General features: G+C 37.9%; 4 protein-coding genes across 6 annotated transcripts; all 4 read right to left on the reverse strand.

The window, feature by feature from the left end:
* Positions 1-5903: 5903 nt before the first annotated feature.
* Positions 5904-10162, reverse strand: LOC137933929 (probable methyltransferase PMT18). Of its 2 annotated transcripts, XM_068778054.1 has the most exons (7): positions 10012-10162; positions 8259-8971; positions 7931-8141; positions 7501-7798; positions 6838-7305; positions 6314-6536; positions 5904-6226 (listed from the first exon to the last, which is right to left on the reverse strand). In XM_068778054.1, the coding sequence occupies exons 2-6, from the start codon at positions 8943-8945 to the stop codon at positions 6317-6319; spliced, it is 1884 nt and encodes a 627-aa protein (XP_068634155.1). In that variant the 5' UTR covers positions 8946-8971; positions 10012-10162; the 3' UTR covers positions 5904-6226; positions 6314-6316. The 2 variants fall into 2 exon arrangements, with proteins under 2 accessions (XP_068634155.1, XP_068634154.1); XM_068778053.1 differs by having other exon boundaries at positions 7931-8971.
* Positions 10163-12123: 1961 nt separating this feature from the next.
* On the reverse strand, positions 12124-14000 carry LOC137933930 (uncharacterized protein C594.04c-like). Its single transcript, XM_068778055.1, has 3 exons — positions 13641-14000; positions 13277-13540; positions 12124-12693 (listed from the first exon to the last, which is right to left on the reverse strand). Exons 1-3 carry the CDS (start codon positions 13857-13859, stop codon positions 12214-12216), a joined length of 963 nt encoding a protein of 320 aa, XP_068634156.1. The 5' UTR covers positions 13860-14000; the 3' UTR covers positions 12124-12213.
* Positions 14001-16559: 2559 nt separating this feature from the next.
* LOC137935038 (uncharacterized) lies at positions 16560-19890 on the reverse strand. The gene is made up of 2 exons (XM_068779674.1): positions 19529-19890; positions 16560-16968 (listed from the first exon to the last, which is right to left on the reverse strand). The coding sequence occupies exons 1-2, from the start codon at positions 19706-19708 to the stop codon at positions 16765-16767; spliced, it is 384 nt and encodes a 127-aa protein (XP_068635775.1). The 5' UTR covers positions 19709-19890; the 3' UTR covers positions 16560-16764.
* A 1545-nt stretch (positions 19891-21435) lies between these two features.
* Positions 21436-24198, reverse strand: LOC137934786 (UNC93-like protein 1). 2 transcript variants are annotated; one of them, XM_068779312.1, is made up of 4 exons: positions 24112-24198; positions 23831-23963; positions 22043-23220; positions 21436-21762 (listed from the first exon to the last, which is right to left on the reverse strand). In XM_068779312.1, the coding sequence occupies exons 3-4, from the start codon at positions 23209-23211 to the stop codon at positions 21543-21545; spliced, it is 1389 nt and encodes a 462-aa protein (XP_068635413.1). In that variant the 5' UTR covers positions 23212-23220; positions 23831-23963; positions 24112-24198; the 3' UTR covers positions 21436-21542. The 2 variants fall into 2 exon arrangements, with proteins under 2 accessions (XP_068635413.1, XP_068635414.1); XM_068779313.1 differs by lacking the exons at positions 23831-23963; positions 24112-24198 and adding an exon at positions 23545-23694.
* Positions 24199-27068: the final 2870 nt, after the last annotated feature.

Genomic DNA, 27068 nt, shown 5'->3' on the forward strand with positions numbered 1-27068 from the left:
CGTGTGGGCATGGTGGGTTTGGTCCTACCTTCTAACATACTAAAATTACATCAAGTTAGTAAAAAATATTCTTTTCCAGAAATTCAACTAGTTTTTTTCTTTAAGAATTTGAAGTCGTTTTTTTTCTATTATTTGATTTTTTTTCACCTAATCATCTATTCTACCATTTCATAAATAGGTAAATAAACAATATATTAATAAAACCTGTATATAAATGAAAGGGTGTCACAAATCATTTATTATGTTCCATTTATACACACCAGTTATACTGAAAACACTTGATGATACTGAAAATTTTGAGAAAGCTGACCCCTGTTCTTTAATCTAACCATTGGAAGAACATTCTTAGTCTTGAGCAGATAGACTACTCCAGATTTGACAATTCATTCTTCATCTTGAATGGTGGAAAGGTTTCGACCTGAACCATGCAAACTTGCTAATCGAAGGACTCATTTTAAAACTCTCATTTGGAAAGGTTGTGGAAGAACACTAAAAGGGCTATAAGTTTTGAATTTCTTCATTCACTGTGAAATGAGATGTTTGAAATAAGTAACTAAATAACAAATTACAGAAACTACTCTTTTTTGTTCCAAAGCTCCAGAAGAATGTTAATTACATTAATTACACAAACACAAACAAGTCGAAGACATTAGTGGTTTTGAAGATTTTTGAAATCTTTTACAAGTCTTTCCGCAATGCAAAGTGATTGTGTCCATGGACGCCATTTTGTCTCCTTTCTTCAATCTCATGGCAATTGAACCTCTTATATTTCTTCCAAGCGGTCGAATCTAGAAAGCATCATAAAGAATCGCATTATCGGTATGGGTTTGGGGTTTCACCCTACGGGTCAAGGGCGGAATATATTAATAATGAAGGGTGGTTTCTGGTTTCACCCTCCAGGTCAGAGAGGGGGTCGGACAAAGTGAGGAAAAAAACCATGTTGGGTTCCAGTAAGGGAAAAGTTTCCCCAAACTCAACCCATGGAGACGAGGCGGGGATATGAAACGGGGTATGGACAGGGTGGGGGTGGGGATGGGGCAGGATGAGTCGGAAAAAAACCATGTTGGGTTCCAGTAAGGGAAAACTTTCCCAAAACTCAACCCATGGAGACGATGCGGGGATACGAAACGGGTAGGGACAGGGTGGGGGTGGGGGTAGGGACAGGGTGAGTAGGGTTTACAGGTGTTGAATTTCTAGTAAAGATAAAAACTTCATTGACTTGTTGTAATTTTAATACAATGAGTCTCGGAAATAATTAAAATTTAATTATAATTAAATTACCATATCCTAGTTACGCCCAAAGTTAAAAATTAAAAGATAAATCCTAAAATAATTAAACAACTGAACATAAATAGAAGATTAACATAACTAAAATTTTTTTAACTGAAACACTTCTGTAAAACCTCCTCTTATAAGACTCTACCATATTAATTATAGCTTTGTGAGATTTCTTGTTGTGAGGGTCATGTAAGACTCTTTCATACCTACTCTTCAATACTTCCTTTCCAGCTGGAGTTTATAACTTTAGTTAGCAATAAAAAAATTCTTAGTTTTTAATTTTCTTTTGTTAAAAAAAATTCTTCATAGATGCAAAAACTTCATGTTTCGTTGTTCCCCTTCTTGAATATTTTGATGACATAAAAATTAGCATAACATGTGAAATAGCATATATCTTTCTTGTACTTATTCTTCTACTTCTCCCCCCTCAAGCTGAGGATAAAAAAAAAACATAGAGACCCAACTTAGACAAAATAAAATATGGGAGAAGAAAATCACTTATAGTCCTATGACAAAACTTCATACACTAGTCAAAATGATCATAGTCTGAAACACACTCCACTCAATTTTAAAGGCGAAAAAATTGTCCAACGTTAGGGCTTAATAAAGAAACTATTCACTTTTTAAGGATAACTCAAACACAAATCACCTCTTGCGTAAAAAATAAAAGATTTGACTCAAATTGTATATTGGGCACACTCCAATACTTTTTAGGTAGTGGGTTTAGGCATTGTTTTGAAATGATGAAAACAGAAGAAGATAAATTGAAGAAATATTAGAAAAAAATAACTTTAACCGGAAGGAGGCGACTATGACCTTCCAAAAGAATCTAGAATATGACCTTCTAAAAAAAACTAGGGGAGAGTATAAGGTAGAACTTAATAAATATGATTAAGTATAAATATTTTTTGGGGTGACCATAATTTTTAAAGTTGACAATGCGTAAGATACACAACCAAGTAACATAAAAGCACAACTTGAAAACAACATCTAAGCAGGAAATGTTTGCATACCATGAATAAGCACATCATGGAGTGATTAACTCTGACCAAAACTCTCTGATTAGAAGATAAATTTGGCTAAAAATTTAGGATTCTAGGAGAAAAGTAAACTCAATTTGTGCCAATGCATAGAGAGAAAATAAGAAAAAATGAGAGATTTTCATCAAAACTGATCTTTAGTATTTCTAATATAAATATCTCCCACAATATAGATAATAATCACAAAACGTTTGTTTCTTAAGAAACTAGACTCAAAGAAATTTTATTTGATACCTATTTTGATAAAAATAAAACTTCATTCTTGAATTTGTTATGACCTATTTAACTTCTTCACATTATAGCTCAACTGTTGTCGACTCCAATGCGAACATCTCCTTATAGATAGATCAAATTGTCATGAAAGTATAATATTTTTACATGAATTTAAATATTTTGAGAGAAAAAATCTAATAGAGTTTAAACTCTTTAATTTGGCCGAACTGAATACTCTTTCTTCTTTGGCCAGCATGACCATTGATTCTTCTTATATTGATATCCCCCTTTAGAAAACTCATATTGAGAATTGGTTTAATAGGTCAAAAAATAGACTTATATATCTATCTTTTTAACATATATTTGTTCATATAAAGTCTCATTCTTGATGAGATAAAACACCTCAAAAGTAGAAGATTTCAAAAGTCTAACCTTTGCTGCTTCAAATATCATTTTCTATTTATAAAAAACATCGATTGCCAAAATTATTTTTTGCGTTTGAAAGTAGACTCGAAGAAATTTTCATAAATATATATTTTTTAATGTGAAAATTTCAGTATGTTAGTGCAAACACTAAGAAAACAACGGGTACAAAGTCTGGAAAGAAAGAAAAAAGATAAAATACGAACCTTAACTACTAGAGATGGTAGATTAGAAAAATGATCATATTATCTTTGTTGGTTGACCAAGTCAACTTACAAAATCCACTTTAATACCATGTTGAATTTCTAGAAAAGAGAAAATTTTCATTGACTTGTTGTAATTTGAGTACAATGAACCTCCAAAGTTAAACACTAAAAGATAAGTCCTAAAACAATTGAACAACTGTACATAAATAAAAAACTAACATAACTAAAACACCATTAACTGAGACTCTGCGATGAGAAATCCTTCTGTGAGACGCATGTAAGACTCTACCTTATTAATTATAGCTTTGTGAGACTTCTTGTTGTGAGAGTTATACGAGACACTCTTCAACAATGGGGACGAGGTAAAGAAGAGTCATGTTTAATTCGAGTTTACCGGGATGAGGGAAAGGATGGGGTTGTGGAGATGGTGATCGAGTCGGGGTTGGATTTTAAGTTTCGGGTTCTTTTTGATTTTTTGGGTTCGGGTTTTGGGAACCTAACCCATGCCGACCCCTAGGAGAACCATCCCATTGATAAGCCATTGAGACAAGGACATATCTGTGTACATTTCCAGGAACCTACCGTAATCATGGAAAAACAAATAAGAAGTCGGGAATAGAGTATGAAAATGATGAAATACAGAGCTCTTATAATATTAATCATTTAAATAAAATTTTATTTATAATATTTATTTAATATCAATGCATTTTAGCGGTCCCAACCGTCTTTTGATATTTCCACCCGCTGGAAAGGCCTTAACGAACTCCAACGGCTACTCTCCCGGAAAGGTGTTTCTCCGTTTCTCAAGAATCCGAACAGGTCCAAGTCCAACCTCTGCCTGCGAATAACAGCAAACAGAAATTTCCTCCACAAAATTTGAACCCGTATCCCTTCTCTTCATCCCCACCGCTCACCATCTCTTCCGCCAACTCTTTATGTACCTTCACTGTAGACTTCCTCTTTGCCTTGCATCCGAGTTTCTTCAGTAATAATCATGGGGGGGTGCGCTAGCAGACCAAGAGATTCCGATCAGGAGGTCATGCCGGCTGAAATCCCAGCCGTCCAGGACCAGACTGGCGTTCCTCCCAAACAAGTGCGCTTCTTCTCCATTCTTTCCTCTCCTTCCTATTCATCCTTTAAAGAGTTTCAAATGTAATTGGGTTTGCGTTTATTGCAGGTTGATGCCGGCGAGGCCAGTAATGCAGAGCCTTTGGTGGATCTTTCAGATCCAAAGGCAGATGCTCCTACCTCGGGGACAGCAGACCCCTTCACTGCTGACTCCACCCAAGAAGTTCCACTTGAAGCTACAAAGGAAGCAGTAGACCCTGCTGAGGTCTCTCAATCCATCCGCATTGAGGCCCACATTGCTGAGGAGAAGAATGAGACTCAAGAAGCCAAGGTGAAGGAAGACAAGCCAGCTGCGGAGCCTGAAATTGTCGAGGTCGCCGGAAATGCTGCGGCAACAGAGAAACCAAATGTTTCTGCTGACTCCAAAGAATCCGATAACTCGGAGAACAAAGATATTGCAGCCGCTGCCATCTCTGCATAAAGAATGAACACCAAATAGCCAAATGATTTATTGCAAGTGCTCCGAGAAGTTTCTTTGCTAATCATCTATTGCCACGTTCTTCGATTCTGACAGTGTTTGCTTTCTAATGATTTACGGTAGTCATCTGTAACATCTCTACTCTGTGGAATTCGATCCTTTATCTTTTCCCCTTTTTTTGTGGATTTTATCTCTTTATCTAGTTTCCTAATTCAGAATAAATATCAAGTCTTACTGATAAGTTTTTCTATTTACGCCTTCTGGTAGATTTCAAATTTTCTGAATCTTAAATTTACAAGTACCCTCTCAGACTTTTCTGCAGTTTGTTTGTGGCAAGGTTCAACAAAATGATTAAGAGCAACATATTGAATGACAATTATTTGAGCTCTTACCAGAATATCTAACACGGCCTCCGTCCGTTCTCTGAGCTGAATTCAAAATTTTCTTCTTCTAGCTGCCTGATGGTAGGAAAATAGGCGTTTTGAAAGCCAGGAAAATTGCTTTATGATCGAACTTTGTCCCTCAAGGCGCGATGCCGGAAAGGCCATGGAGACTTTTAAGATCCCAGCAGAATAAGAGTATACTTTCGAAGCACTTGCTCTTGTTCTTGAGTAGGAGTTGGCTTTCAGCGACCAGTAGGGTGATCAAGGCAATCTCGATCCTTTACTACGCGAGCATCTATGTTGTAGGTCAATTCAATCATAAAAAAACTCAATTAACATAATTCCTGCTTACAGCTAAAGCTATCAATCCTTCATGGGATCCGGAAAAACTGAAGCTCGCATACATAAAAACAAATCACAACCATCTCACTCAGAAAGTTGAAATTTGAGGTGGGACAAGTAGCAACTAACATCACAGGGACTCTAAAGCATCACAACTCTGTGCACTTACTAACCATTCCGTATTGACATGAAAATCCAACAAGAGTGAAACAGATAACTTCTTTGTCATTTAAATAACATATAGTATTCGCCAATGCGCTTGGCTGGCAGAGGCTGATGAGCAAGAAAATTAGGTTAGAACAAAAGTTTGCTAAGAGCATCATAAGAATAATGGATGGTGAAGTTGAAAGACCAAGAAAGGGAGAGGGAATGAAATTTCTTGTTGCTTATGGTAGATGCTATGACCAAGATAGGCCCTTCAAAATGTAAAGCTTCAAGAAAAAGAGAGATGAATAAAAAAGGATCATTTATTTCCGTTCGTTTTACAGAATAGCCGGTTTATTACACTGCCTCCTGCACTCACTTACTGAATGCAATTTTCCGACTCATACAGTCATGCACCCTTGAAGGAGATCATTCTTCCTATTATGACAATTGTCTCCAAAAATTGATGCACCTTTCCCAGGATGCTCCACTCTTCTGAGAAAATGGAAGCAAAAGAATAGAAACAATGCTGGCTTTGCATGTCGAGCCTGTTTGCTTTGTGTCGGTTTCTTCAACAAGTCAACAATAAATAGGCTGAATCCTTGTGACTTAAAAACAGTGAATAGGAACTGGCCAAGTCAACCAAAGAACCTGCAGAAAGGCCATGTCACCTGGTAAAATCTTTCTGAATGTTACAGCAGTGACAGGATTGAGCAGGGATAAGACAAAAAAACTTACTTTCTATTTTGTAGCATCACCAGTCCAATATGATTTCACAGCTACAAGGATTTTCTTGGAGCTAAGAGACTCATTTTCATGATTCATCATCTGTGACTGCCATCTCATTTTATTTGTTATGTTTTGAATCTTCATAAGAACATTGTCAACATCCCTGAATATTACTGTCCCCATTGGTCTCAAAATCCTATCCATCTCCAACAAGATGTAGGTAAAGTCACACCTGTTAAGAATTAAAAAAATGTTTATTTCATGGATGTGAAGGTATAAGATGAAGATATGCCTAATAAGAGGGAATATTTAGAACTCAAACAAACTGCATGCATGAGATGAAACCTTTTTAATATGGAACAATTAGGTACATAATCTTTCTATTCGAGGGAAGTGAAAAACATAAATTATATTCATAGACAACCAGTGACTGAGGAGAAAAAATAACTCACTAAAACTGGAATTTAAATGTGAAACAAATTGGACATACAAGAAAAACTCAAAATATTAGCGTTATTCTTCGCTAGTTTTACCTGTCCAGATAGATGGAGAACAACCCAGCAGCATGGATGAGGTCATAAGTTCTTGGGTATGTTGAGAATGCTTCACACCAGTCTTGATATGTTCCGATGAACCCTCGCTCGTATATAACTCCCAGAGTATCAATTTCCAGATCAACAGGAACCACATTCATAACCCACACTGGGTCCTTCATCATTGCTGCTGCGAACCCTCCCAAGTGGGCATTCATGTCCATTATGTTTCTGATTTGTCCTTTTGAAAGAGAAGCGATGGTCCTTTTATAGTGCATCATCCACTGCTTCCATTGCTCATTATCTTCTTGGAATTTCTCTTGGGTGATCCCAGGGAGAGAGCCACTCCTTATTCTAGGAGGAATGACAAATGCTCTTGCTGGCCACTTCTCCAAAGCCCCTCCAGCGATTTCGTCTTGGGTGCTAACCCCTGGCAATGGGGTTATGCAAGGGTCCAGTTTTTTATACCTTTTGATATAAAGAGAATCACACATAGCACATGCATATAAGTATGGTTCAAATTAACAAATTGAGTTCGACTGAATTACCATTGCTGGGACTGTTTGAGTTTCATGATAATTTAAAAGTAGAACAAGTACAACAACATGGTATTCTTACGGAGTTATAGACACATGATAAATCAAACTTGGTTATGGCTCTTACCAGGCTGAATCAGTGTTGCCTTTTTTGCAGATGTTGGGTGTTTTGTACATGTCTATATTCCTTATACAGTCAATATGATTGATTGGTTTCTGCCAAATAGCGAGATCACCCTTTTCAATTAGTTTTTTCCAGCAAAGCCTCTTTGCCAGCTCTTCAATAGCATCTTGTTCTTGCTTTAAATCTTCTTGGGTCCTTTCCCAACCTCTCCAGTGTTCTTTCCATCGTATTGGTGGACCAGAGAGGATCCAATAGCCTCCTGGCCTTAGAATTCTGTCTACTTCAAGCAGATAAAGACCATCTGAACTAGCACACAAAGAAAAAACATGGTCATGATCTAACATGTAAAATCATTTCAAAGTCATACAGAGAAGCACTGGATGTACTCTTAGTTGACATCTAAAATGCTATTCAATAATACTTGACAACTTACCATGGTTATACCAAGGGATCAAACAGCGAGAACAGTGAGCCATATCAAATGATCTTGCAGGGTATGGAACTCGTTCTGTTGCCAGTACTCCAATCATTGCTGGCACTCCTCTTTCCAAAGCAAACTGGACCTGTGCTTCATGGCCATCTCTTGGAGCAAAAGACAATGTCAAAATATCTCTGTCCATTAGATACGCTCCCCAGCTTGCCACCTTTAACAACATCTCAACAATACAGATATCAGTAACCAAAGAAAGACAAGTGAAATTAAAACATTCAAACAGAACTGTCAGCAAATTGTAGGAGAGTATGTTTTGCATTGTTCTTACTCCACATCCTGTATCAATAGCAGTCCTGATTTCCCCAGAAGTTAAAGGAATGAGATCATTGATATTATCAATATAAGTATCAGCTCCTCGAGGAAACATGGTACCACCTCCTGGGAATCTAAACTGATCACCCTCGACCTGAACCCAGTTTTGGGCAGCCTTCTTAATACTGAGCTCCTTATGAGGGATATTATCATACCAAGCATAATCTCTGCTCTGTGGCCACATAAAAGGTTTCTTGTAATTCGGTGGTGCTGGAATCAAGCACAACAGAAGCTCATCCTTGGCAGGGCAATGTCGCTGTCTATACACTAGCATCATCTTAGTGAACTTCCTGGCTCTTTTTGGGTCTTGACACGGAGTATATTCACTAAATTTCATACTGCATGGAGGGAACAATTTGGAGCCACCAAAAGTGCCATTGGTGGATCCAGGAAGACCGGCTGTGAACCCAAGAGATTCTGAAGATGAGAAAGGTAGGCTAGAAGATCTAGATTTTGATCCTGACTCAGAATGGGCTCTGTTATAAGTTCCAGACAAATTGAGTGGCAAAGAAGTGACACTTTGCCAAGCAAGCAGCACATAGATAACAACACAGAGACTGCTCAGTCCTAAGATCCAAATGATTCGTTTTCTCTGCAACTCAAATGGGCAAACCATGGGAGAACCATTGTCATCTTTCGCCATCAGAACTGGAAGATTTTGCAGTTAATCTGAACAAAGAGTAGCTTCTGTTCAAAATCATATGACATCACTACTGGGTCAAATAAAACTGCTAAGATTGAGTGCCACACATATGCACTAGCAAACTATTGGGTCTCTTCCAATTAAAAAAAAAAATAGAGTAAACTATGATTAGAGCTAACAAATTCTGTGAAATCTTCTGTTGCCATTATAGAGCAGATATTCTCAAAAAATTATACATAATTCAAATACGTACAAAGTAACCTCTTTTGCATGCATTAACACATCCAAGAAACCATGAAATAAGCTCTACGGTCATGAAGATTACTTGACCAAAATCTCATCTTCACTTGACAAATTGAAGACAAAAGGACATGCCTTGGTGTGGGACAAGACGGTGGGCACAGAAACCGAAGCCTTCAAATCCCTCTGAGGTCATTCAATCACTTGTGGGAGGAAAGAGTAGAGTAGAATGACCTGTCCAGTTTTTAGTTATAATTGTTGTTCATTGCAATATAAATTTATTTAGAAAACTTACTCCCATCAAAGAATTATACTTTAAATTGTTAGAATCAACGCCGTGACATATTGGCATTACGGTTTCACCAGCACTTCTTTGTCTGCTGTAAAGCTAGTTTCAAAAGCAAGTGACTTTGTTCCTGGAGTCTGATGTAGTTAGCCTCCAATATCTGCACTACCATGTTCAAGCTTGCCCGATAACCTCTGGCTAATAATATTAAATACCAACTATGTCAATGAATATACTGTGTGATCAAATGAAAGGATTAGCACCTTTAGATGAAATTAAAATCTTCGCTTTGCTTAATTCACAAGGCAATTTATTCCTCTCCAATCTTTAAGCAATATCCTTACAGTGAAAAACAACGTAATTGGCTACCACCAAGAGACATTCAAAATCGCAAACCATGTCACAAGAAAGATGAAGAAAGATGTAAACTCCGTTCCAGGAAGAACTCACCACCTTGGCACCCATTAAAACCGGAAGAGAATATCAAAGAAGGCAAAGAAAAAAGCATATACATCCGGCGTATTAGAAGACGAATATTACCTGTCTGTTCTGCAGCTTCTCTCTCAGTATATTTACCCTCCTCGACCATGAAACGAGAAAAAAATCACGCGTCGGATGAACTATCCTATTCTGTCGACGCTCGTCCTACTGAGCGTCCTTCTCGGAGAAACGTTTTGCTTATGTTGACCACCACTTGAATCAGGAAATGAAGAAGACAGAGGAAAACCCGGACTATTTATATGTTTCAGGGCACATGTTTGGATCATTCCAAATGAACAAGATATATTCTTGGACGACCCTATGATTTTTCTTTTTTTTATGACAGACCCGGGAAATTTCCACTGAGATCAATAGATGTGAAGCTCGAAAAAAGCTAGTAGCGTAAGCGTGCAGAATAAGAAGCCTGGGCTCAGATACCCAAAACTGATGGTTTAAACTGAAACTCAGATCCCCATAAGTGCCATTTCGATTTTAGACATGCTGCAACGTCGAAGATTGGATCGGGATGATACCCTCCATTTTTATATGCAGTTTTTTTCCGGTTGTTACCGTAACCAGATAATGTAGGAACGATGTCAGAGAAACAAGAGTCACAAACTGCACGAGAAAATGACAAAGAACACTCGTCCACTCGTAATAGATAAAACAGTGAGATGTGAATTCTTAGCATAGAGTAAATTTCCCATCCCGTCAGGTGATTAATCAAGTTTTAGATGTATTGAAGCAAGCAGACCAGAAGAAGTTGTTTTCCCTTTACTTTATAAAAGCTTGGCGCTTCTCGTATGATATGATACTTGGTAGGTAAGAAAAGGACAGAATAAAGTCTTGTATATAGAATTGAGGCCCTCATCCTAGTCTTGTATATAAAAAATCAAAAGAATCTGCTCCTGGGAGTGTCACTAATGGATTTCTTTTCCACCAAACTTGATGAATCCATAAGGTAAGATTCTTTTCTTAAATCTCAGAGGCTGCCCCACTCTACTTCAAGTTACTCACAAACAGATAAAGATACTTTTTAAACGTTAAAGAGACAAATGCTCCAAAACAAATAAATAAATGCCCTACGATAAGTTTTACCTAATCAAAACTTGTTTCAACTAGTTCAGAGGGGCTGATTGTCAGGTGAAGAAGCAATACTTGGAATTGAATTCAATAAACCCCAAGGGTTTGAAACAGAAAACCAATTGCTCTTATTGAGCAAAGGATGCACCTGGTGATTAATCCACATAGTAGTGTGTTTGCCTGTACAGTGTCTGCTACTGGGTGAAGTGGTATGACTGCTGGCCATTCCCCAGGAACATGCAGGGCTTTCAAAGTTATACTATAGAAGGCTGAAGGGCTTCACTCATTGGCATGAACCATGGAAACAGGACATCCACAGCAGTCTAATACAAGAAATTCCTAGCCAGCTCCACAGAAATGGATAAGAAAGAGACTCTCCTCCCAGATTCTGTTCTACACAAAATCTTTACTTGCACTCGTGCTGAAAACAGACTCCGCCTTCCATATGACCAAAAACCATAGCATGATAACAAGATGCCTATCGAAATGTGGTTCACAGAAGTGCAAGACTGAAGAATGAAAAGGTGGACAGTAACCAAATTGCATTAAAACTTGAAGACAGAGATCTAAGATCAACGAGTATGGACCCCGATTTATGCAGCAGCACTAAAAACAGGTAGGAAGCCACTAATTAAAACTAAAGAAAAATGCTTGTCCAAGTGAGCAGTAAAACACCATTGAACATCTGATACTCTGCTGCAGAGAGATTAAGGCCATGGTACATGACATCCATCTGTTACTCAAAATGCTTCTTTGCCATAAATTTCTCCCTTTCATAAACAACATGATGGGAATTCCATGAATTCCTCTGGGTACAAGTTATGAAACTGTACCTATAGAAAGACCTTTATAAATTGCTGGATGTTTTATGAATCCACTGTCGAGGCATGGTTTCCATTAGTTGGTTGAGTTTGTGATGTGGATTACAGTACCTTTTGAAGTATGGGTATTTCAAACATGTACCAAGTCTTATCATGTCAAAGTCCACAAAATCAAAAACAGTTTTAAGAGAAAAAAGATAGTTTAGCTGCATCAAAATTCACTAATCAACACTGGTATAATTTATTAGTGAAAAAAACTAACTTGCCAACATTAACAAATTACATGCATAATAGGAAATTCACCAAACAGACAGAAACAAACAGGAAAGATCTCTTACTAAACACAAGAAGGATCATTTTAGGTGTTCTTGTCTTTTGTTCCAGCCAGGTTTGATCTAAACCAAGGAATCCATACCGAAGTGGTCTTCTGGTACAACCTGTAAGCTTCAGCTCTGTCTTCCCGTTTTAGCATTCGGCGTTCTACAAGACCCGTTACATATGCCAAGCACAGACTATTAACAAGTGATCCAATGAAGGTCCACCAATGCCCCAAATTCCATCCATAAATAACAAGGCCCCACCACCACAACTGCTCTCCAAAGTAGTTCGGATGGCGAGAATACCTCCATAGGCCCTTATCAAGATTGGACACAGGAGGTTCTCCAAGTTCTTTTAGTTTTCTATTTCTTTCAACATAGTTAAAGAGCTGTGTATCAGCAAAGTAAGCAATAACTATTCCGCTTATGCAAACTAATGTAGCAACTGTGTCCCAAATGTTCCATGGTTCTTCACTCGAGTATACAGCATACATAGGAAGACAAATGCCGACCAGAAAGACCTGTGACATGGATAAATGAGAGAAATCAAGCCCAGTTAAAGTTGCTTTGACCATAATTGATTACTAGAACTGTTGTGTTTAGTCTTTCAGACACTTTCTCAAGCAGAACAAACATCAGATTGGTCAGTTAATAACTTCCAAAGATATTAGTAGTAAGAGCTGCCCAACCAACTGATTTCACGCATATATGTTAAATGATCACACCCTTGAGATGTAAGATAACCAATTCTGTCTTAAGCTGAAACAAAAATGTAAAACAAGTAGTATATTTCAATAAGTTTGAGAGAAAAGTTCTTATGATTAAATCATCTTCTCCTCCACAAACAATTCTTGAAAAAACTAAACTAATCCCACTGATAACATTTTTGAAAAAGCCAAAAGAACCACAAGGGCGGCCATTCCAATAGCCATCGTACTAACTAATGATCCTCCAAGCAACCAAGTGTAGTAGATTGTAGACTTTTATTCTCCGACCCCTGAGTTCAGTAGTAGATCAATTACTTGTCTAATACATAAGAAAACTGGAGATAATTTCCCCAAAAAACTGCCATTTGGGGGGACAAGAACAGGGAGACATCTTTACCTGCTGCACGAGGTAAACTGCGAAGAAGGAAACCCACCACCAACTCTTTCCATATTTCCTTCGCATATCGCTGAACCTCCAGTCTTCCCTGGCTCCCCACTGCCATTTCTCCCTCCTGAAATAGTTATGCGTGAGCCTGATGCTCCACACCCAGGTCAGCAAAGTCACAACTAACGACCTGGCAAAGTTGAATTTGGCATATGGGTGGCTCGCATAGTAGTGAACAAGCATCACAGGAACCAAAGTCCAGTACAAATCAATTAACTGCACGAGAAGCAAACAACACCAGCATGAAAACAGGAACACACTTAAACATACTACGTACAACTAAGTTTTCTTTCTCAATTGCAATTTCTATGAGTACCCAGTGGCTGGACTGAAGGAGGCCAATGAGCCAGAAAACGACGTCGACATTGACGAAGAAGAGGATGTTCGCCAGAAAAAGCGGGTGCCTTGAGCACCATTGAAAAATAGAACCAGGAGCATCATGAGATTGTTGGAGAGTGCATAGGAATGTGAGATAGAAGGCTACGGAAGGGAGAGGAACAAGAAATGCAATGAGCATATTTATCAGATTTCCCATTGCTACAGGTGTTGGAACTCGGAACTCGGAACTCGGAGTTTAGTCAGATTTGGAGGTCGAAGCACAAGAGACCCTTTTTATATTGACGGACTCAGATGAGAGAGAAGCTTGACGGCTAACAGCTAAAATAAGCAGCTCATTTTTTTTTTTCTCCACCATTTTCCCTGTCCATGTTTCCCGCGGAAGGCATTCAGTTTGCGTCCAGTACTGGTACATCTCTTGATTTTGTTGATCATCTTTCGATCTGAACCATCTACTCCATGAAACAGAGTCGGATAAAAAACCCTGAACTGCAAAATGTTGGGTCGGTTTGGCTTTGATATGACAAGCACCTGATCTTGTCAAAATACCCGAGCCCTGTCACGTTGACCGGTCCACAAACACAGAGAGATTGTCCTTCTCCCTACTGAACTATTCACCAACAAAGCAAAATCATTAATGAAATGATTAGTGTTCATAGGGACCGCCCACGAATGCCCGCAGCGTGTTGACACATGCCGCCGAGCAAGCTCCGGTGGTGGCCTGCTATTTGATTCCCATCTAATCATGGTTTAACTTTTTAATCATCCACTGATCCGAAGCCACCAAACCTCTTTTTGCTACTTTACTCAGGGGAATTAAACCTTTTTTTATCAACCAAAATGGCTCATAACTGGAACTAAATGGAAACTCTGATGTTTACTTATACACTCCGGTTGCTTCTTCACTGCAGGCCAATGCTGCTTGTTTCTTTGCTGTAAACCCAGAGTAACATTACCCACATCATGATCCCCCAGTTTGTTTAATCATCAGATTTATTACCCTTAAGCCGTGTGTAATGATGTTTCCACTGTGCCCAGATTGAGTCCACCAATTAGCTATTTAGTCCCTCCCTTCCCCCGAGCTGCAGGTACAGTGAACACGCAGGGGGATCTCCTTTCCTTTGGCTTCAATTATGTCATCTAAGGGAGAAGTGCTCCGTGCTCGCTTCTGTCGGCGAATCGTTTATGGATCGAATCGGGTGTGTGCGCAATGATGGGGGAAGCTCTTTACGTGGTGAGGCTAATGATGGCATGATCTTCTCTCTGGTATTGCAGGCCTAAAAATGCATCGGGATTGAAAAAATATTGGAATTTAGTGAGAAATAGATGAGGAGGAGCCGTGATTAGTGAGTGGAGATATCTGGTTTGATTTTACGGCTGGTGGGTCTTCATTTTTTTAGTTATTTAGATTGCATTACTATCGTTCGTGTCACAATGATGTGATTTTATATTTGATTCCAATTTCAACTTTATCACTCATTGAGATATTGTTTTGAAAGGGTGTGTTTAATTTTTTTAGTTTTAGATATTGTTTTAATTTTTTTGAACCCACCAAGAAGATCTACTCTGCACCAAGAAGCCTCCTTGATATCTTCTCAGGAGATCTACTACGCAAACAACAATGCTCTATCCTGGGCAAAATCCAGAATTCTGAACTCATTTGAGTAACAGTAGTTCAGACCAGCAACCACTAAACCAATACATGTACAGAGAATGGAAACAAGGGTGATCACCATTTCTTGAAATGTTTCCCTGCCTTTGGAAAAAGGACCCATGTCTGGCAAACATGGATTTGCCAATGTTTCATGATAATCTAGATCTTTTTCCAATTTCATGAAATATTTTAAGCACATCGTCCATTTTCCCACATTTTCCATTAGTGCATTTGTCAAAAGAAAGTCTACTTCAAATCCAAGCTTAATATTCAGACATTCCTCTAATAAGACTTTTGCAGTCTTAAGAACAGTTTCATATGACAACATTTTGTTCCTTTTTAACCTCTTAAAGATATAGCTTAGTCAAAAATGAAATTAGGCTAATGAAATTGAAATGAAGTTTACATATATTACATAGTTCATTCGATTAGGCCGTTAGTGGTGAATGAACACCAATATCATTTGAAAACCGTAGGTCATCTTTTATGGGGTTTAGGGGGTTTAGTGTAAAAAGTTTATGGTTTAGGTTTTGGGAGTTAAGGTTTAGAGTTAAGGGTTTATGGGGCTAATAGGTGGGTTGAGTCCACTTCAAACTAGGCTGAGTCGCCTACCGGGCATCCATTAACCAACGAAACCTGACCCCATCGCTAACGAAATACGGTTTGCAATAATTGTGAAGTCATATGGGGCTCTACCAAGGGTGTTTGGTGAATTTGGACTTGATGAATATGTTTTATATTATTCTAATCATCTGCAATGAAATTAGTTTGATTAATTTGTAAATATTATAGAATATTATTGAATAATTTTAAAATACTATAGAATGATATTATCATACCATTAAGAAATTATGATAACTCATAAATATCCACCACGTTATTCATTTTTCAAGTTCTTATTTGTGTTTCCATGTGTCCCTATTTACTATAACGGGTAAAAGTTGTCTGACCGAGCCGATTTTAGCATAAAACTCCACCTGTTCTTTACTTTTTTGTGTTTCTCATGCTTCCTTAAAACGTAATACAGATGTAGTAGATTTTGTTATTGTCTAGTAATGCGGTGAGAATTGGAAACTAAGCAAAAGGGCTTACTTGTTTCTGATACTTCAAAACTCTTCTGCAGACGCTACAGAACCCAATTATTCAGCATCAATTTCGAGAAGAAGCCAATGAAGTTCTTGACACTTTGAGCTACAATTGCTATGGATAACATGTTCACTGTATGAGTGGAGTCCACAATGATCATAAAGGAAGACATTTGAGATTCAAAAAAAGAGATTCCATATGAGACTGACTTCCTGCCCTACATGTGAACCCAGGCTTTCGTTGGAAAAGGTACTGCAAGCTTTGCACAGAAAGAAAAGACTACGAGAGAACAAAAAAGAGAAACTGTCAAGGTGGAAACTCAGTTAACAAAGATTATCATCGTGAATCCCTTATCTATCATCTCTCAGAAGGCTTTTGCAGTTTCAACTATAGGGACTGAAGAAGCACTAGATTTTTCATTTGGAAGCTCTTCAGGCAAGACTGAATGAAGAAATTTTTTATTAGAACCCACAAAAGTACAAAACAGCTTCAGTAGTTTCCTTCCCCTCATCCATTTTAGCATGATCTTCATATGAGTTTTGCTGTTCAATCCGCTAATACCAGCATCCTGTGGCAATTGATGCAAAGGCAAAAAATCAGTAAAGTAAACAATTAAGTCAGAAGGGTGTAAACAACCAAAGTTCTTTTGTCTTCTGAATAACACTATATAAACATCTAAATTACATCTTCTATCAAACATAAGTGTGTTCAGTTCGGACAAGTAATACCATTTGCATGATAATAAAGTACATGAAAGAAAAGACAACAGTTAGTGCTTTGAGCCTGATCAAATTCAGCATGAGATTTTTTCATTCAAAAGAAAATACAACTAACAAAAATTATTACCAATAGATATCTGTTTCAACAGTTAGTTGGTGGACTGCTCTGTTACAAAATCAACGATACAAATTTACAATATGACAGGATGAGGATACAGTAATTGGTCTGTTTTAGTTCCTCAACCATTTAACCTTGCATGAGAGAACTCGAGGAGGCATGCCTCATCATCCAGTTAAATGGTCAAATGCCCGCAGCAAGCATCTCCAAAAAGACTGATTAAGATGAGGAAATTTAGATTATACAATCCTAATAAACCATACAAAGAGGCCCTGAGAAGATAAAACAAGTATCTGTGTTTAAAAAATTCCAAAAAATGAGATGTCTTGAACAATCAGTTAGTTGTGCAGAGTTGGTGACCTCAAAGTGTTAAATTTTAATATTTGAAATGAAAAGCATTTTAATTACATGTATACCACATTGCAACTGAACCAAAAAGAGAGAATTACAAAGACATACTTCATCTCTTTAGTACCCTATTAATCCCCCAAATAATTAAATGATTTTACCAAAATGAGAAACAAAGAAGAAGATCAAAACGTTCAAGAGGGAAATTATACACTTGAAACCAAGGAGCAAGGTAAAACAGGTCCTTCCTGCTTTGATATTTCAATAAACTTCTTAATGGCAGTAGTCTAAGAGAGAAAAGGAAAAAGGAACAGAACAGAGAAGAATCACCATCAACTATCATAAGAAACAAAAAAAAAAAAAAAACAATTTCAGGGCAACAAAACAGTCCATTCCTAGAAAAGATTAGACGAGAAACAAATAGATAATATCTTCAAGCACTAAGAATGTCCAACAAAGCAAAAAACAAGCATGTTTCTTTCACATTTGCAACAGCATATACTGTAACTGACACTTGATTGAACAAAGGAGAAACAAAAAATCAAAAAATGTGAACGAGATCAATTACAAGTAATAATAGTAAAATTACAAAGAAAACAACATGAAAAATACGAGGATTGGGGCATCTACTTAAAGAGAACTGAATGAAAAGAAATTTTACAAGGAAAGCAAAAACATGAACCTTTTTTAAACTGATCATGCTCCAAAATAATTGAATATCAAAATGAGGTAAAACATTCCTCAGAGAGAACTTCAAAAATATGTCAAAGGAAAGCAAGAGCAGAAACTTTGCTTTTAATCAGAGAATCCATAATATGTATCATGTCTTGAAGGATCGACACATACAGCATTGAAGAACTTTTTTTTTTTTTCTTTGAAAGTGAAATTGAGGTATGTCAATCGGTTAAAATGCAATTATCAGAAAAATGACTAATCAACAAACATCAACGCCTGTTCTCCTGTCAGGAAATAGGATAGTTTTGTGCAAGAAAATAATTTCAAGAGTAAACTATCAACACTTTGCCCTGAAAAGGGGTCATGATCCATCATGGATATCCATCTAATTCTGCCCAGAAGAATTTGGTCCCACAAAGTGAAAAACCACTAAACGTTTAGAAAGATATTACAAATACAGAACTGCATATTGCTATTTAGTATTTACACAAGTAGTGCATACATAAAACAAAATGAACTGAAACAAAAGCTTCAAATCCTGTCTAGGATTACAGTATTCTATTTCAATTTTCGGACTCCATATGTTTTTCTGTCTGAAAATCCTTTTTAATCCCATCATCATGACTTTGGAACAGCCAACCCAAAGTCAGAACTCGTCAGAGAACAGAGGATGCCCACTTTTGATTCTAAATACAACTTCTCTCCACTTCGCCATTTGTTTTATTAAGCTCTCATCCATTCCTTACACTAAGAAAAGCCTCCACGAAATAGGTCTAGCTACTGCACAAATGTTCGTAGAAGTAATAACATTTGTGGCCACACAGCCCAAGCGACAACAATAAGGAACAGCTCAAACTCTTCAAAAAATTATCCAGGTCTAGATTCAGCATATTCCAGAAAACAATTTATGCCGCTTAAAACCCAAAAAGACAGGGTCAACAGGATACCAGGATCCAGCTGAAATTTCAAGTAGGCGCAAAAAACAAATTGTCACCGCATACGATTAGCTAAGTTACCTTTGTAGCATCAACACGTTATTTCAATATACGTTGACTGAAAAACTAAAGGGCTTTAGATTCCTATAACCAACTGATACAACCGCGTCACCTACCAAGCAAATCAAATCAAATCAAATCGCGAAAGTGCTACTTGCCGCAAACCACAATGACTACAAGGTTTAGGCAAAAGAATAAGGAAACAAGATGAGAAAGATAAAAGCTTAACAGATGGGGGTTTTAGATGAGGGTTTTAGAGTTCATGTTTTTTACCTTGGCAATGTTCCAAGTGTTGGAGACGGTGATGGGGCCGTGATCCTTTATGATCCCGTAGAGACCTTTGGCAATGCCCATGGCCTCCTGGGGAGGTACTTTGGGATTGATCTTCCTCAGGTTCGGACTCCTTTTCTTCGAGAAAAATCTCACAAATGTAGCACTGCTTGGCAGGAACATCTCCAACCCCTCTGCCGTCTCTTACAATAATGGCACTCTGCTGGCTTTTACGAGTTAATAGCTAAAACGAAGGAGCTCGAAACACCATGTATGTTCCCTTCGCCTCGTTCATTTCAGCGGAGAACGGTGACAGGCAAGTGGCAAATGGCAAATGGCAACAGAAGTCTAGGAAATAACCCTAGGATATGATTTCTGTCCCTCGTTGGCACTACTCAGTCTATCCCCCAATGCTCTGATGATGTTTCAACATGTGTGCGAGTGAACTCAGTAAGTTCTACTCCGAGTCACAAATAAAACTATAAAACCATATAGTGAGTCCAAATCATAATCAACTCAAACTACAAGTTTTCCCTTGTACATGTGTACTTATTTCTTAGGTAATGGTTGTTCTACACACACACACACATCCATATTGGTTTCCTAATAAAGTCCTCATCACTCATTTAATAGTACACACACATAGCAATATGGTCCTTATTCCTCATGTAGTGGTTGTTCTACACATATACACATACTTTTATTGTTTTTTTCCCAATAAGGTCTTTATCTCTCGTGTAGTTGTTCGAGTCAGACACACATACGCTTATTGGTTTCCCAATAAGAACTTTATTCCTCTCTATGGATGAGGCGTAGCATTTTCCAAAGTTGGACTTAGTAAGTTCATAAACATAATAGTAGCCAGTCCACAACCCTCAATCAGTGTCTCGAAAGAGGCCCTAATTCCCCAATTGGCATCCCAAGAGAAGTCCACATCATTTTATCAATATCCTGAGACAACCATGCAAGGCCCATGCTCCCTACTAATATTTAGGCACAATTATTTTTCCTCTCCTAGTCATCTAGCTGAGGCCTAGATTCCCCCACTACTACAGTTGGGGTATAATTATTAGGTGCGGAAAACTACCGCCTAAAAGAGTGGACAGAACTACTCTGATACCCACCTTGTCCATTCTTGACCGCCTCTCACGGGATTCAAACACAGGACGTGGCGTGCCCAACTCTGATACCATAACAGCAGTTAGCCAATACTACCCCAAAAAAACGGTCTTTTGGGTAGTATTGTCTAGGTGTTTAACATTAATCTATTATAAGACTCTTAGTCCAAGTCTCGAATATTTTAGTCACTATTATTACTTATAAATTCACTAATTGGCCCATAACTGAAATTCAATATGGCTAATCGACTTTTCTAGTTATTCAAGAAGTCCTACAGACTCACTCGTTAAGATTCCAATCCTATACATTCCTCCTTGTAACTTTGACTGAAATTTCTCAACAAGGGAAAAAAATCTAGAATGTCGTCGATGTCTTTGTATAACGGAACCCTTGCATCCTCACACCCTACTCCCTATATGGATGAATTTTTTGAACTCATTTGTAAGGCTTTCTCATAAGAAGGAAACTTTGCTTGTAACATACTACTTTAGTATGATATTAAGCCCTCGGAGAGCTTCTAGTAAATTATTTGACTTATTACCCTATATGACAACATTTTCAATACCTTAAAACCCACTACACTGCTACTCATGCTGCCCTAAACAAAACATTGATTCATAGAGTTCAAATATTTTTCAGTTTAAATTAGAACGATCAATTTCAGAAATCAATTATATTACCCCATGGGGGATTCTTGTATTTTTATATCTAATTAGGATACTCAATATGCTCCTGTATAATTGGTTCTCATATCCCTTCAAAACAAGAGAGCAAAAGAAAAGATCCAAAGATTGACAAGAGAAAAGAAAACAAGAGTAGCTATACCGCGTTTCACATTACTACTGTTCTTCACCACTACAACCCAAAAACACAAAAAAAAAAAAAAACACAAAAATCATCAAGGACCTGATGGTGGAGCAGCACTAATTGCTTCCTGCTCATCAACTGTGTCTTCATCCTTTACGGCCAAAACAACCAGTAAAATCAACAGTGGATAGCTCGCTGTAGTGAGGACCCAATTTATAATTAACTGGGAGAGTAAGGGCGTGTTGTGTGAATCCACTTGCCAAGCCACTGCTGCTCCTGCACTCTGTATTCCTTTGTAAAACCCACTATACCTGTCATGGTCAGCAAATTTTGCATCAACTCAAATTGCATAATCACTAATTGTACAGAACAGTTTCAACAAAGTGGATAACCAAAAAATTGGGTACTGGAAGGTGATTGATGCACAGTGATTTCTGGGAAATTCTAAAATTATCCAGAGACAGAGAGAGGAGATTGAGTAACAGAGAAAAAGTTCCCAAGCCTTAGAGATGTCAGATGACAGTTTCAAGAAAACAGAGGAATTCGTAGTAAAGAGAAGAAGATGAACGGAAAAAAAGGACTGATTAGTACCTGCTTAGTGTCTCAGAGTCGTCAGCCAAGGTGCCAATCACCCAGTAACACAAACTCTGAAACATGGCGTCCAACAATCCGTAACAAAAATATAACACAAAGGGTCCGGCATACTCGCTACCAGATTTCTTAAAATCCAATTTCTTGGGCAAATCATCATGCGTGTAATTCAGCTGAAATGCAAGCCCACCACCCCAAATCGCAGTCCCCAATACAGCGACAGCGATGATCCCCACGATCCCCCTCGTCCTTCTGCTCTTGAAACTGAAATCTAGTACATAGCCGATCGCCACCGATCCTATCATCTGTGCCCCCCAATAGAAAACATTGTTCAGTCCCCTCGTTCTCAGACTGAACTTCACCGCGTTCACGTTATTGAATTGGTAAGTATAGAAGAAGTTGCTGGCCCAAGCGGCAGGGACGATGAGGCGCATCTTCCAGTTGCGGAAGAGCTTGAGGATCTCGACGGCTTCGGTGGAGACGCTAGAGTATTTGATGTTGGTGGCGCGGGTGCCGTCGTCCCGGACGACCTTGCTGGGGTGGAGGATGGCGAGGGACAGGATGGCGCCGGCGAACATGAAGCACATGAAGCCGATGTAAGTACCGTCGTTCACGGATTTTGCCTCTATGCGGTTGTAGTTGAGGGCAAAGGGGATCAGTCCGCCGATGACGCCGCCCATGTTGAAGACGCTCCAGAAGAGTGAAATGTAGGTACCCCTCCGCGCGGGCACAGGGTAGGAGGTCATGATGGCCCCCTGGCCGGCCCAGAGGAGGCCAGCGCCTACGCCTAGGATGGCGCCGGAGACGATGGCGAAGGCCTGGTGCTGGTAATGGTTATAATAAAGGAAGGAGCCGGCGTAGAGAACATAGGTGAGACAGCCGGAGAAGAGGGTCAGACGGGGACCCAGAATATTGTAGATGCCGCCACCGAGGACGCCGAAGATGGCAAAGGTCGTGTAGAGGGCTGTGTTAGCGTTATTAGCTGCCGTGGGATCGACCTGCCCTCCACCACCCATGCCGCTGAGGGCGTTGAACATCCCCGGGCAGCAGAAGCATACCAACCCGATCAGGGCCACCTGCACCAGCGGCGAGTTATACCGGAATACCCCTCCGAGCGGCACTGCCGCCGGCGCCACATCCTCTTCCCCATTTTTCTCTTCGAATCCCATTAATGTTCTCTAACCAAAAAAGTAAAAGAAAAAGAAGAGGAATTGATCGAATTAGTAACGGATTCACTTCTGGGTCTCAAAGAATATACGACTGGCAACAGTTACGGCTTTATGAACAAACTTAACATAGAAATCTGCGATGAATCTTCGGTAGACGACACAATTTATGGAAAATCAAGCCTGGGCGAAAACAAGCTGAGCTGGGGATAGATTTATAAATCCCACAACCCCATTTTATTTTCATTTCATTATGTACTACGCTTTCAATACTTCCGAAAGTGAACTCCTGTTCTTGTTTGCAAGAGGTTGAAAACGATGACTTTGTGGCCGGACCTGTTTGTCTGGTCCTGGGTTGTCCTTTCTGATTCCACTCTCAGAGCCGCATCTGTATTATCATTTCCTTCGTTTTGATTTTCAGTCCCCCAAAATTTTTGCAATTGGACTCTAATCCGATTCGCATTTCTATAATCTGAAATGGACTCTGAAATGGACTCGCTGGGAATCCGTCGTGCAACGCCGGCTTTATACTTTATAGGAAAAAAAAAAAAAGGGGGTGAATTTACAACAGATAAAACAGTTTAATTTAATGGGATTATCCGTGACCGGCTCATCGTTTTACCTTCAATTACGAATGGAACAGGATCCTCCGCAGAGATCTTTTCTTCGTGTTAAATGCTGTGCAAAGTTGCCTTCTCTTTCATTCTCAGCGAAGAAAGTCCACCCACACAGGAATTTTTTTACTCCACTCTGATCTGAATCAGATATATAAAAATATGAATTAGATCGATCAAGTCAGATTAAAATTCGCAGGTCGGATAACTAATTTGAGGTATCTAAAAAAGATTTAAGTAAACAGAAGAAGTCGGCAAGTCACAAATAGATTCGAGTAGAAAACCATACAATCACGAAGACCCCCTTCGTTCCAATTTTATCCGCTCCTGGAGTAGAATCGCCGGAGAATTTTACAACCAGAGGTCGGCCGATCGACATGTGGTATCAGGTGTCAAGGTCAGAGGAGAACTGACACGCCAAGGGGACGAACGAATGGACACAGGATAAAACACAGGAGAAATCCTCTTTAAGGAATTAAGATGATAAAAAATTTAAATCCGTGAGGATTCTGGATCTTGGAGTAGAGATCCAAAGCCTTCTCTAGAAGAATTCGAATTAAAAATATGTCATCAGGTTCTTGACAATTAATCTATTCTCCATCTTTGCCGTTTCTTTTTGTTTTTGAAAACGAAGATTAGATAAATGATAAAACAAGGGCTCTCTCAGATAGTAGATAAGACAAAAAAATATGAAATTCATTGGTGGAGGTTATACTCCCATGGCCCACCCTGGTATGCCCTCTCCTAATGAATTGAGAAGTTTCTTGGGAGACTCAAAAAATATAGCCGTTACACATGGTAGAACGATCATACCTTTCTAGTGATCGATCGATAATTTTGTAGTTTTTTTTTAAATGGGCAAAAATGGCTAGTTTGTTTGGAAAACATATAACTACCCCTCCAAACACATCTAGGAGTGTGAACATTTATTGGTAATTTATTGCATTCAACAATCATTTTACTTGAAATTCTATCACAAATCTATTTCTAAGAGAAATATATACTCCTGCAAAAACTTTTTCCCTCATCACTTGTGCAACAAAAGATATGGAACTTGGAAATTACTAGCAGAAAGTTGGCTATCCATATTCAAGCTTGTAAGTTTACTTATTCTTATTATATTTTCCATTTATTCTATTTTGTGTGAAATTTCAGCTAGTAGAGCTTAATTGTGAAATTTTCCCATAGCACAAGTTCTTCAGCAGTGATTATCAATAGGGAAACATCAAGAATAAATTTTTTTTGTCTTCTATCATAATGTGTGCGTTTATTAATTATTTATTTTAATTTTACACATAAGCACGAAAGTTTTAATCGTAAATCTCAACTTACACCCTTCTCGAGAAACCACTTGGGCTAACAGTTTAGGATCGTTTTTATATCCTATTTTTGTATGTATTTTCTTACATATGTTAGTTCATGTTTTTGTGTCCATATATGGATTTTGTTCCTAAATTGGTTTGTTGGTTTGGTCTGGATTCTTTTCCAATACTCTAAACTCTAAAATTCAGTGGCTCAAAATCATAAGCCCTACACCCAAAAAAAATCCTAAATTGTAAACCTAAAAAACCCTTAAACGCTAAAAATTGAAAAGCCTTAAAATCCTAAAAAACCTAACCCTAAATCCTAAAATCCTAAAAACACTAAACACCAAAACCCTAAAAATCCAAAAAACCACAAACCCTAAACACTACAAACAGTAAAACCTAAACCCTAAAAAATTCTAAAAACCATCCATGTCCTGAACACCATAAAAGCCTTAAACCCTTAAAACCCCTAAATCCCAAAACCATAAACCCTAAAAGATGCTAAACCCTAGAAACTTATGCCTTCTTTTGGGGGAGATAGCCACTCCTAGCGTGAATCCAAACTTCCAACCTCTTAAGCACATTGAATGAAATATGTGGAGTTTGATGGAACTAAGTATGCCAAGAAATATACAAAGAATTTAGCTACATATAACTATGCAAGTTTAGACTTTTTCTCATGCAAAAGGGTGGGTACAACAAGAAATTGAGGCAAAAATCTTTCTTCAAAAATTTAGTATGCCAATATATGCTCATTACTTCCCTAGAGACGAGTTTGGATTCCTATTTATTCTTGTCCTAGTGAAACTAATCATTTTTATTGTTGTTAAAAAAAATTGCAAAGGAGGTTGACCAATCATACCTTTTCACTAATAGATCAACTGTCTCCAATGAATAGATTTTTTAGTTCATATGGCCTTATGTTTGATAATGTTGTATATATTGCTTTGCCAACACTCTATATGGTTGATCACACTAAGAGGGTGATCGATCATATTTTATAATTCTTAGCTAGCCGTATTTTGTATGATCGATCATGCTCTATAATGATTAGCATACATTGTAAGTCCTACATAGTTCCTATTAGGATTATCAATTATATTGTTAGGTGGATGATCGATAGTACATATTGACAATGTATACAAATAAGTTGTAAGCATGAGTTAGGCCAAACCTAAGTGAATAAAAGGTTCTAAAAATATTTGTTAAAGGTTGGACAACATTATTTTAGAAAATATTGCATATTTTATGGTCACCTACTTTTTTTTAAGAATTGGAATTTGGTAGATTATCATCTTGCTTGACTAGAGTTTGTAAGATTTTCTTTGATGCTTAGACTCTAAATCTTAAAGTCTTTAATGTAAGTTCTTCTTCGTAGTATTATTTCTTCAATGACCTATCGCATTGTATCTTGACTTGGTAACTTAATTGTTCACTATCTTGTCTTGACCTTTTGTCATAAAGGCATGTCTCTAACATACACTAACAACATCATTAGTAGCACAATTTTAATCTACCCCTTTTGTTATCATCAAAATAATGGAAATTAACATGATTTTATTCATTGATCTAAAGAGATCAAATCATATTTCAAACTTGGGTAAATATTTATTTGAAAAAAAATCACAATAGATTAGACCAAGGGTGTGTTTAATAAAGTCCATATCAATGGGTTCTTTTCCCTGAAATCCTCTTCAAGAGATTAAGTATACTCCATGTACAACAATTTTGAAGGGGTAGGCAACACAAAAAAAAAAAGTCATGTATAACTTTAGTCTTTAGCTATAACTATATAAGACTTAATTTTAATATATAAATTAATAAAATAAAATTATCGGTATTTTAACATTTATGGTCAAATAAATAAAATAGTTATAGCTAAAGTAATATATATATATATATTTAAAGTACATTTAGATATATTTGAATCTATTTTACC

This window comes from Aristolochia californica, unplaced genomic scaffold, assembly GCF_029961685.1.
Source record: "Aristolochia californica isolate CCGP_79_NKW_82.1479 unplaced genomic scaffold, dmAriCali1.0.hap1 SCAF_6, whole genome shotgun sequence".
Classification (NCBI taxonomy): domain Eukaryota; kingdom Viridiplantae; phylum Streptophyta; class Magnoliopsida; order Piperales; family Aristolochiaceae; genus Aristolochia; species Aristolochia californica.

What these genes read in the sequence shown, in the direction of transcription:
- LOC137935038 (XM_068779674.1), bottom strand. Translation starts at nt 19,708, where the DNA reads ATGTTCCTGCCAAGCAGTGCTACATTTGTGAGATTTTTCTCGAAGAAA. An exon ending in ACACTTGGAACATTGCCAAG is followed by an intron (nt 16,969 to 19,528) that starts GTAAAAAACATG and finishes CAATTGCCACAG; the next exon opens with GATGCTGGTATTAGCGGATT.
- LOC137933929 (XM_068778053.1), bottom strand. Translation starts at nt 8,945, where the DNA reads ATGGCGAAAGATGACAATGGTTCTCCCATGGTTTGCCCATTTGAGTTG. An exon ending in GATCCCTTGGTATAACCATG is followed by an intron (nt 7,799 to 7,930) that starts GTAAGTTGTCAA and finishes GTGCTAGTTCAG; the next exon opens with ATGGTCTTTATCTGCTTGAA. An exon ending in GGCAACACTGATTCAGCCTG is followed by an intron (nt 7,306 to 7,500) that starts GTAAGAGCCATA and finishes TTATATCAAAAG; the next exon opens with GTATAAAAAACTGGACCCTT.
- LOC137933930 (XM_068778055.1), bottom strand. Translation starts at nt 13,859, where the DNA reads ATGGGAAATCTGATAAATATGCTCATTGCATTTCTTGTTCCTCTCCCT. An exon ending in TCCTTCAGTCCAGCCACTGG is followed by an intron (nt 13,541 to 13,640) that starts GTACTCATAGAA and finishes CTTCTCGTGCAG; the next exon opens with TTAATTGATTTGTACTGGAC. An exon ending in CAGTTTACCTCGTGCAGCAG is followed by an intron (nt 12,694 to 13,276) that starts GTAAAGATGTCT and finishes TCCATGTCACAG; the next exon opens with GTCTTTCTGGTCGGCATTTG.
- LOC137934786 (XM_068779312.1), bottom strand. Translation starts at nt 23,211, where the DNA reads ATGGGATTCGAAGAGAAAAATGGGGAAGAGGATGTGGCGCCGGCGGCA. An exon ending in GACTCTGAGACACTAAGCAG is followed by an intron (nt 21,763 to 22,042) that starts GTACTAATCAGT and finishes TGACCATGACAG; the next exon opens with GTATAGTGGGTTTTACAAAG.